This window comes from Panthera pardus, unplaced genomic scaffold, assembly GCF_024362965.1.
Source record: "Panthera pardus isolate Hobbes unplaced genomic scaffold, ASM2436296v1 HiC_scaffold_17, whole genome shotgun sequence".
Classification (NCBI taxonomy): domain Eukaryota; kingdom Metazoa; phylum Chordata; class Mammalia; order Carnivora; family Felidae; genus Panthera; species Panthera pardus.
The window spans coordinates 19,787,627-19,798,342 of record NW_026526732.1 but is presented as its reverse complement, the minus strand read 5'-3'; the positions used below and the strand labels follow the sequence as shown (position 1 = coordinate 19,798,342).

The 10,716-nt window shown below is 38.1% G+C and overlaps 1 protein-coding gene across 4 annotated transcripts in view; it reads left to right on the top strand.

Moving 5' to 3' along the window:
- ADGB (androglobin) overlaps window positions 1-10,716 on the top strand; it is a 162,577-nt gene that overhangs the window by 68,803 nt on the left and 83,058 nt on the right. For all 4 annotated transcript variants that reach the window (XM_019425030.2, XM_019425029.2, XM_019425028.2 and 1 more), the window contains 2 exons: window positions 5,552-5,726; window positions 9,686-9,776. In XM_019425030.2, coding sequence (XP_019280575.2) covers window positions 5,552-5,726; window positions 9,686-9,776 — 266 coding nt within the window. The remainder of the gene's footprint in view (window positions 1-5,551; window positions 5,727-9,685; window positions 9,777-10,716) is intronic.

The following is a 10,716-nucleotide window of genomic DNA, read 5'->3' as shown; positions in this document are numbered from 1 at the left end:
AGTGTGAAGCTGGTTCCCCCCAGGCTCTGTTCTTGGAGAGTGTTCCAGCAGGCACCTACTGTGTGTGTTAAATAAGATGCTGGCCCCTCAGGACGAGGCTTTAATCTAAGCCAGTGAGCCTTTCACTTTAAGTCTGGGTGCAATCAGCTAGACTTTTTATTGGATATGAAAATCACTTTTCTCTTTCCCTTATAAAGGGTAAAGTCCACCAGCTTACTTGCTCTTCTCTCTGTTTAAAACAAACACAATACTGCATTTGGAGCTTATTAAATCTTAACCCTTTGGGGGGACCCCTAGACATCTAGCACTTTAGTTCTAGAATTCCGTGTTCTGAAATCACTGCATTTAAAGTTGGAGAAGACTAGATGGTTTAGTAATATAATTACACATAAATGTTCATTGGGTTAGTTACAAACAGCTGGATATTAAAAATTCAATGACAATTTGGTTGAAGTGTAAATAATCCAATTGGATGCTTATTGCGTTTTACTACACAGTATATTTGTCTTCTAGATGATTTGCCCAAGCAGCATCCCTCTTTCGTTCTTTTTCTCTCTTTTTTCTTCCACCTCTTCTTCCTCCCCCTCCTTTTCCTCCTCCTTCTTTGTCCTTTTTGAATAGACACCATTTATTCATACAAAAGTCTGCGTTTAACAGGGGTAATATTGTCAAGATTACAGGGCATATAGTGGCAGTTTCTGTGATTTTAATTCAAAGTTAATTAACTTTACTCATTGCCTAAATCCAAGTGTGTTTCCTTGACCTCCCACAAATTTGAGTCTCTGATTAAGATTTGGGTGGGTCATCTATCTCAGCCCTGATTTTCTTTTAACCTCTTTACATGGCATTGGCCTAGCTGCTGTCCTAAATATTCCAGAGATCAAATGCTCTCATACCATGGACTAAAAAATGACCTGAGCCATGCTTTGTGGACTGCCATGGTCTCACTATGGGAAGTACTTAAACTATTTTTAAAACTATAAAATACAAGAATGGGATGAATACATCACACATGCACACACACACACACACACACACACACAAATCCTACAAAATAATCTGTTTGAACTCTTGGCTGTCCCACTGAGAAATTAATATTTAAGCACAAAGTTAGTTTCGAATTTAAAGGACAAAAAAGATCACCTATGTTTGTTGTTAATCCAACAGATTTTATTGATGATCTATTATGTGCTAAATAGTAAGTTAGGTTTTGAGGACCTGTGCTGAGCAAGATTAACAAAAGTCTCTCGTCACAAAACTCAGAGCCTAATGAAGGAGACAGACACGCCAACAATAGTAATAAAGTTAGAAAACTGGTGTAACAGAGATCATAAAAGGTATCTGGAATATGGTAGAAATATAGTGTTCAAACAATGGGTGTTTGATGCGTGACCAAATGAATGAATCAATGAGTGGAAGAATGAATATGGCACACATAGCAGAAACATGTTTCTGTTTAGTGGTTGACTGGGGAAGCCTTCCTAAAGGAAGAAGTGTTTAAGCGATGGCCTTAAAAAGTTAGCTTAATAAATAGGAAAAAAGTGTGCTCAAAGCAGAGGAGGACTTATGTTGGAAAGTCTGGAGGTGAAGGAGAGCTCTCTGGGTTCAGAGAAGTGCTAGAAGTTGAATAGATAGCAAGGGGAGAAGTCTCAGAGGCAGCTTGAGATGTGGGAGGGAGTCAGGACATACAGAGTATTATAAATCCTTCTTCTGAGGGATTGAAAATGGTTTAAGGGGTCCAGAGGTTCAGGAACTAACCCAGTATCTGTAACAATAATTAAATGAACTGTTTCACCCATCCCCCTACCTACCTCCACTCTGGTGACCATCAGTTTGTTCTCTGCACTTAAGAGTCTATTTCTTGGGTGAAGTAAGTGATGGGGATTAAGGAGCGCACTTGTGCTGAGCACTGGGTGAACTGTTAAATCACTATATTGTACACCTGAAGCTAATATTTAAAAAATGAACTCCAAGGCTATGATGAACTGGTTATATAACCTCACTGTCTCCCTAACTTGCCTGCTGATTCTTTTACATTAGCTGATAGCCTGATCTTGTTCTCTTGGTCAAAATCAGGATAGAATGAGACACAATGTTTTAAAGATAAGCCAACTAAAATAATTGTATTCTAATGGCACTTTGTTAAATGGAGTACACTGCTAAAAATTATAGCCCCAAAGACAATGAGACCAACATTTAAAATAAAGTCAATACTTTACATTTTTTGAAAGAATTGGTCTAGAATATAAGAAAAAGAAAACTTGGAAAGGAACAGGATGCCATGAATTACCCCACATTATTCCCCATCTTCTTGTTCTTGGATATTCTAAATTGTTTTAATTTTATTTAAATGTGCGATCTGCAAGTTCTAAGAAAGCTACCCACTTGCTCAAACTCCTACTTTTAGAATGTTTGAAGGGTGCCTGGCTGACTCCCTCGGTAGAGCATTTGACTCTTGGTCTTGGGATAATGAACTCCATCCAGCCCCATGCTGGGGGTAGAACTTACTTAAAAAAATAAATAAATAAATAGAAACAAGATGTTTGAAGTGGGAGGGGGCAGAGGAATGAACAAGCCTTATGGGCAAGGAAGTTTCTAATTTAAGTCTACACATAAATTATTAAAAAATGTTTCTTAAGTCCTTACCTAAGGTTTCACCTGAGTGAATTTTTACTATTCCAAGTCTCTCTCTGCCTCAAACTCTAAGAAAATTTGAGATCCTTTAACGAAGTTTCTCAACATCAACTATATAACTATCTTCTTTTTTTTTTTAAATTTTTTTTTAACGTTTACTTTTGAGACAGAGAGAGACAGAGCATGAACCGGGGAGGGGCAGAGAGAGAGGGAGACACAGAATCTGAAACAGGCCCCAGGCTCCGAGCTGTCAGCACAGAGCCTGACGCGGGGCTCGAACTCACGGACCATGAGATCGTGACCTGAGCTGAAGTCAGACGCTTAACCCACCAAGCCACCCAGGCGCCCCAGTATATAACTATTTTCAATAGCATTACTTACTTACATCATTCAGAAATTTTGGGAGGTGCAAAACAGGTGGGATTACTGTGAGATAAAACAGTTCATGGTGAATCCAGGGATTATGACTGTCACAATTAATTCATAATTGAAAGGAGATATGGTATGTATGTTGGAATTAAAATGAACTATGAGAAATCAGCTTACTTACTTTAAATCAAGCTAGTACTTTTGTGGATTATTCAAATAATACAATAGGTGTTTAACACCATATTTAATTGACACAAAACCTTACATTTTCAAATGCCTTAAATAATTTTATTTTCTGATGCTCTATGGCTTCAAAAAGAGTAAAGAATCTACACCTTTGGTTGCAGTTATAAGAAGAATTATAAGAGATATGTAGACCAAATTCGCTAAATGTTAAATAGTAAGCTATTTGGAAATGATTCAATTTATAAATACTACTTTGGGCATGGCTTCGATTATGGAGACAAAGTATAGTACTGTTCTTGGTTACTATATGAAATGACATCAATAAATCATCCCATAAATCCCCATCTCGAGTGTTGGGAAAATTTCAAACTTGGCAGGGCAAAAGTTGTAGAAAAAAGGTTTAGTCTTTAGAATATTTCTGAAAAAAAACATTTTTAAACCACTCTAAGGCATAATACCAGAGGTTTCTGAATTGTTTTCAAGGAATCACTAACATTCACAAGAGCAATAAAGGGATGTTACAATTCTCTCTGCTTTTTATTAGGCCTCCCCCCCCCCCCCCCCCCCCCCGCCCACCCCTTAAACATTGAATCACTTTCCTCTTTATTTTGCACATTTAAACACTTTTAAGTGGCTTTTCTGGACTCAATAGTGCACTGATTGTCTCCTTTCAATTATGAATTGTTATAGTCATTAGTTAAGCCCTGGATTCCTAAAGAACTGTTTTATCTGACAGTGACCCCCACCTTTTTTGCACCTCCCAGAAGTGGCCATTGAACTATAGAAAACAGTGACAAAAGTAAGGCAGGTTCAGGCTGAGGCAATACTTTGCAATAGGCTAATAGGTGGGTTTCTGGTCCTAATTTAAATGACAGCTTTATAAATGTACATTTCAAGCATTGCTTTTTGCATAGAAATCAATGATACAAAGTCACTAGGAAGAAAAGTAGTTATTGGCAAAACTGACTTAAATGTAGTTATTTTATTTTACTTTAGATGTTTCAACATTTAGACTGTGAATGCCAGAATTTGGCGACAGAATATATTACTTTAACTTTCGCAGACTTTTTGATTTCTTATGGCATATTTCAGCTATCAGTTAGTAACTGAAGTTCTGCTTAAATATGATACTGAATTGTGCCAAAGCAGCGTGGGCTTCAGGATATCTGAACAGTCGAATATGGGAAGCATCTTCCCAGACAATGACTTGATTTAGCAGGCTTTAGGGCAGCCTCTCTCCTCTGCCCTTCTGTGAAAGGCTCCATTGTCCGCAGAGATCATGGGGATTTCCTGTGGGAGAGCTTCTGTTGGAGGGTGAAGGCATGAGCCATAGACAAGGCACTGGCTTATCACCTCATGGACCTCACACACTACATGTAGTGGATTTTTTCCTTAAAATTATGTAGCCATTCTGGTGACTAAACAAACAAATAAACAAACAGACGCAACCTTCACATATTAAGCACTGTTATTAAAGCTTTAACCTAGAAATTTACCCAAGGGATACAGGAGTGCTGATGTATAGGGGCACTTGTACCCAATGTTTATAGCAGCACTTTCAACAGTAGCCAAATTATGGAAAGAGCCTAAATGTCCATCAACTGATGAATGGATAAAGAAATTGTGGTTTATATATACAATGAATACTACTTGGCAATGATAAAGAATGAAATATGGCCTTTTGTAGCAACATGGATGGAACTGGAGAGTGTTATGCTAAGTGAAATAAGTCAGGCAGAGAAAAAGAGATACCATATGTTTTCAGTCTTATGTGGATCCTGAGAAACTTAACAGAAGACCATGGGGGAGGGGAAGGGAAAAAAAATTAGAGAGGGAGGAAGGCAAACCATAAGAGACTCTTAAAAACTGAGAATAAACTGAAGGTTGATGGGGGGGTGGGAGGGAGGGGGTGGGATGGGTGATGGGCATTGAGGAGGGGCACCTGTTGGAATGAGCACTGGGTGTTGTATGGAAACCAATTTGACAATAAATTTCATATTAAAAAAAAAAGCTTTAACTTAGAATAGTAATGGTTGATTAATGTTGGGCCAAACTGAGGTGCTGAGATTTTTTTTTTTTCAATCTCAGAACATCTTAAACTTTTAGAACTGAAGAGTGGCTTCTAGTTCAAGTCTCTCAAGTCTCTCATTTTGTAAATCAGTAGATAGAGGTCTCTGGGGAAAAAAAAAACATGACAAGAAATGCCAATGGTACTAACATTTATGTTAGGAGGTAGAAATATGGGTTATTGTTCCTTTATTACCATTTTCTTGTGGTAACAGCATTTTCATAATGACAGAAAGTATTTTTTATGCATAAGGCAATTACACATATCATTTTAAATGTGCCTTCCACTCTTTAGGCTGATTCTGCCGAGAAGCTGAGACAATATGGACTTTCCCATATCTGTAGCCATCCTGTGCTGGTGACTAGAACTAGGTCTTGCCCTCTCATAGCACCTCCAAAGCCACCTCCCATACCTGCCTGGAAAATCTTTCGTCAAAAAAAGGAAACTGTTATAACAGATGAAGCTCAAGGTATGGGTCATGTTGTCTGGAAATCTTTCTGATTACCATTTCTCTGTCTGTAGGTCTAACAGTTGAATTTGTAATGGAATACATCTCTCAAGGCAAGCTACCCAAAATTATACCTAACGCCTACTTTTAATTTTATATCTAAATGTTATGTCTTTAATTTTTTTAATGTTATTTATTTTTGAGAGGGGGGGGAGTGAGAGATAGAGAGAGAGAGAGAGAGAGAGAGAGAGAGAGAGAGGGAGGATGAATGGGGGAGGGGCAGAGAGAGAGGGAGACACAGAATCTGAAGCAGGCTCCAGGCTCTGAGCTGTCAGCACAGAGCCCAACGCGGGGCTCGAACTCACAAACTGTGAGATCATGACCTGAGCCAAAGTCAGACACTTAATCCGACTAAGCCACCCAGGTGCCCCTAAATTTTATGTTTTTAAAGGGTTAATTCTCCACATTTCAGAAGCTGAATAGTTTGGTTCACATCTAAACTGACAAGATATATCCAGGCCATTCTTTGGGTGAGGGTATTGTCATTATTGTGATAGAAAATGGTTTGTAGCAAATAATATTTAAAAACTTAGGTAACATATTTAAGCCCCTGGTGTGAAATCACTCTAGAGTGCCCTGTAGAACATAGTCTTTGAATTAACTGATTTATATTTAGAATAGAAACTGACCCTTATTTAGAATATAGGGATATAACTTCATTCTTGGACTCCCCCTGTGTGAATACTGTCATAAGCCACCATGAATGGTAGTTGTGCTAGAAATAAAGAGGTTCATGTGGGCTCAGGGTGGGGTGGGGGACTGTGCTCACCTAGTTCTTTTTTTTTTAACTTTTTGATCATTTTTTGAGTTTATATATTTTGAGAGAGCATGAGTGGGGGAGGGGCAGAGAGAGAGGGAGGAAGAGAATACCAGGCAGGCTCTGCAGTGTTAGCACAAAGCCCTACAGGAGACACGATCTGGGAACTGAACTGTGAGATCATGATCTGATCCCAGATGAAGAGCTGGACATTTAAAAGACAAAGCCGCCTCGGCGTCCCGCCCATCTTGTTCTTATTCTCAGTTTACTTCCAACTTCTTCCTAATTCAAATCTCAGTCTTTACTCCTTCAATGTTGTTCTCTCCAAGTCTTCATTCTGATTCCAGTATTTCATAAGTACCAAGTTTGAATGGCAAAAGAAATGAGTGAGAGCATTAAAAGAAACTCAATTCTAAAGCAGATGCATGAGATGGGATTAAAGGAGAACGAAAACTTATAATTTAAAAATTATGGCCTATAGGACGCCTGAGTGGCTCAGTTGGTTAAGGGTACAACTCTTGGTTTTGAAATATACATATATATTTTTTGAAATATATATATATATATTCAAATATACATATTTGAATATATATATTTGAAATATATATATATATCTTATTCCAAAAAACTTAAATTGTCTTTGTTCAAAAAAGCTTTATTTAGTATGTCTTTTGTGTTTGTTTTCTTGATTTTGCACTTTCTCCCTTTGTCTTTGCTAATTGCTCATGATTTTCTAATTGTATTCATCCAGCCACAGTATACCACCTTCTAGAGGTTACTGCATTACAGGCTATGTTCACAGGCCTGTTACCTGAATGCGCAATGAAGGCAAAGCCACCTTGAATATACCTAGAGCCCGTTTACCAGTGGCCTCGCCGTGAAGCTTATAAGTATGCTCTAAGTGGGGCACCTGGGTGGCTCAGTCGATTAAGCACCTGACTTAGCTCAGGTCACGATCTCGCATTTCGTGGGTTCCAGTTGGCGTCAGCGTCAGGCTCTGTGCTGGCAGCTTGGAGCCTGGACCCTGCTTCGGATTCTGTGTCTCCCTTTCTCTACCCCTCAGCCACTCATGCTCTGTCTCTCTCTGTCTCTCTCTCTCTCAAAAATAAATAAACATTAAAAACCAAACAAACAGTATGCTCTAAGGGTTCGGTCCCGTGCACCAAGGCTTATACCCCTATTGGTGGCACCTGCTGTGGCTCCTGATACCAATGCAAGTGTTGCTGATTCCTCATGGCAGGGGACCAGGGAACCCTATCTTGGTCACAATGCAGTACGGAAGTCTCCGTGGTGCTCAGGATTCTACAACTGCAATGGTCACATGGATTGAAAGACTTACCTGTTCCCTGCCTCCTACTTTCAACCATAATTTACATGTTTTTAGAATATAAATTAACAACTGTAACCATGTAATTTTCCTCGCCTTTGCTTCTTGCCTACATGATACAAGCAGTACAGCTGGTAGCAAAGATTTTCTAGCACAACACGCTCAGTCTTTGCCAGAAAAGAACAAAGACTAAAGAAATATCTGGTTTGGGTGGAAAGAAGAAAAGGTCAGGTTTGTTGTTGTTGTTTGTTTGTTTGTTTGTTTATCAAGCCTATCTGCCCCCCCCTCTCTCTTGCTTGATTATTTCAGTCTTTACTTTCTTTGAGCTTCTGCAGTTGACTCTTGGTGCCTGCCAGCGGCTGCATTGGGATACAGGAACTTTGCAATTTCCATTCTTTCCTCCCTCTCTCCCTCCCTCCATCCTCTCTATCCTCTTTCCTGTTCTCTGTCCTTCTGAACCAAAGATCAGCATGCACATGATGCTTGAGAGAAAATCTTTGCTCTAAAATGCATCAAAGAATAGCTGAATAAAGGGGAAAATATTGAACATACAGGCGTTTTCTGATTTTGATAATGACTGTGGTATAATTCTAGCTGCATGATGGCTTTAGGGTGAACTGGGGAAGAGAATCTAAAATTGGTAGGATTCCAACCTATGGCGTCCCACCTCAAGGCTCACCCCATAATTGTCTTTCTTCTATCTATTGGGTTTAATATTTAAAGTGAAAAATAATAGGAAATAGAAAGAGAGACAGCAAGACAGAGAAGGAGAGAGAGAGAGAGAGAGAGAGATCATTTGAGAGCTTACCACAGAATAAGCACAGAGAAGTTATGTGCACATTCAGAGTTTCTCTTATTTTTCTCCAGTGGGCATCCTTTCCATTGTAGCAGGAGTTTTATTAAAGTAATCATCTCTAATGTTTAATTCCTGTGATCACCATGTTAGTGCTTGAGCTCTGTTCTGTATACACTGAGAATTTCTTTTTTTAAAATATTTATTTATTGGGGCACCTGGGTGGCTCAGTTGGTTGAGCGTCCGACTTGGCTCAGGTCATGATCTCATGGTTTGTGAGTTCGAGCCCCGGGTTGGACTCTGTGCTGACAGCTCGGAGCCTGGAGCCTGCTTCAGATTCTGTGTATCCTTCTCTCTTTGCCCCTCCCCCCACTTGTGCTCTGTCACTTAAAAATAAATAAATGTAAAAAAAAATTCTAATGTTTCTTTATTGATTTTGACGGGGGGGGGGGGGGGGAGAGAATTCCAAGCAAGCCCAGTACTGTCAGCACAGAGACCAATGCAGGGCTCAAACCCACAAACCGTGAGATCACGACCTGAGCCAAAATCGAGATTTGGAAGCTCAATCCACTGAGCCACTCAGGTGCCCCTCCACTGAGAACTTCTTACTTCTATATTGGCTTCAGACTCCTTTAGGAGTATTCACAAAGTCTTTCTTGATCTAATGCTTTCTTTCCTTCCCATGACCTTGACTTTGTTACATTTTTGGTTCTAGTACCATATCCAGATATTAGTCTGTATTTTTTCTTCATATTTGAGCATTTGTGTTGCAGAGGTTAACTAAAAGAACAGTTTTTAGTGAAAAACTTTTAAAGAAGTAGCAATGAATGTCCAGTAATAATAAGACAATTGTAGGTTTGCTGGGTAGACAGTTAATCTCATCAACACTGCAGTAGATGTTAAGTTATGCTTTTAATTTTAGAAGATTAAAAAACAAAAGTGTATCATACTGAATCAATAATTATCTTTTAGATTCTTTTAGAATCTTCTAGATCTTATAGAACCAATGATAAAGAATCAATAATAGAGAATTTTTCTTTTAGAAACAATAATAAAGAAGCCCGAACAGTTTCTTGAAATTTCAAGTCCATTTTTGAATTATAGGATGAATCCGTTTGCAATTCCAACAGTAACGTAAGTATATCACATTCTTTCCCACAAATACATCTGGTTGACAAATGAAGTGTTTGTGAATTGTCTCACAACTGTGAGACAAATTGTCTGACAATTATGCTTTGGTGACAGTGATTGCAAGAAAACAATAATCTTAGATTCTTTTCCCCACAGTAATAAGTAGCTAAGATAAATTCTGAATCAATTAAAATAAAGCTTTAATATGTCTGGCTTTATAGCCTTGGCTACTGTTTTAGAACAGTGAAGGATTTTGTTGAACCTTAAACATTAGCACTAACAAATGCTTTTGGTTATTATCTGATACTTAAATTGTAAGATCAGATGATTGTCATAGAAACTAGGGAGATGAAGTATGTTACTTTTAGAGGAAGAAACCCTAAATAGAACAACAAAGAAAATAAAGAAGTAAAAGGAGGAGGAGAAATCCAAATATATTAATATTTGAATATGACAACGAAAGAAAGACTAACATCCTGGATCTAAAATTTCTAATGAGTTCAGATAAGGGAACAGGAAGTCAACAAATAGCAATAATGTGAAGAAATAGTGAGTGATATGAGTGGAAGTGATGATTATTACCACTCAAAGTGTGGTAATTTTTTAAGCAGCCATGCATAAGTAATACATAGACATATGCATGTGTCCAAGATTACCAAATTTATACTCTGAATTTTGCAGATAATTGTACTTCAATTACCCATCAACGAAGTTGTAATACATAAAAATAAATAATAATATGTGAAAAGTTTTTAAAAAATTAAATAGGAATTCTAGGAATTCAATAATTCAAGGAATACAGTAATAACCGAAACTAAGAATTCAATGGACGTATTTCATCAGAGATTAGATGCAGCTAAAAAAGACAGTTAGCAAAAGGGAAAATAGATTAGAGATAATATCCAGACTGAAGCACAAAGACAAGAAAGAAAGAAAGAAAGAA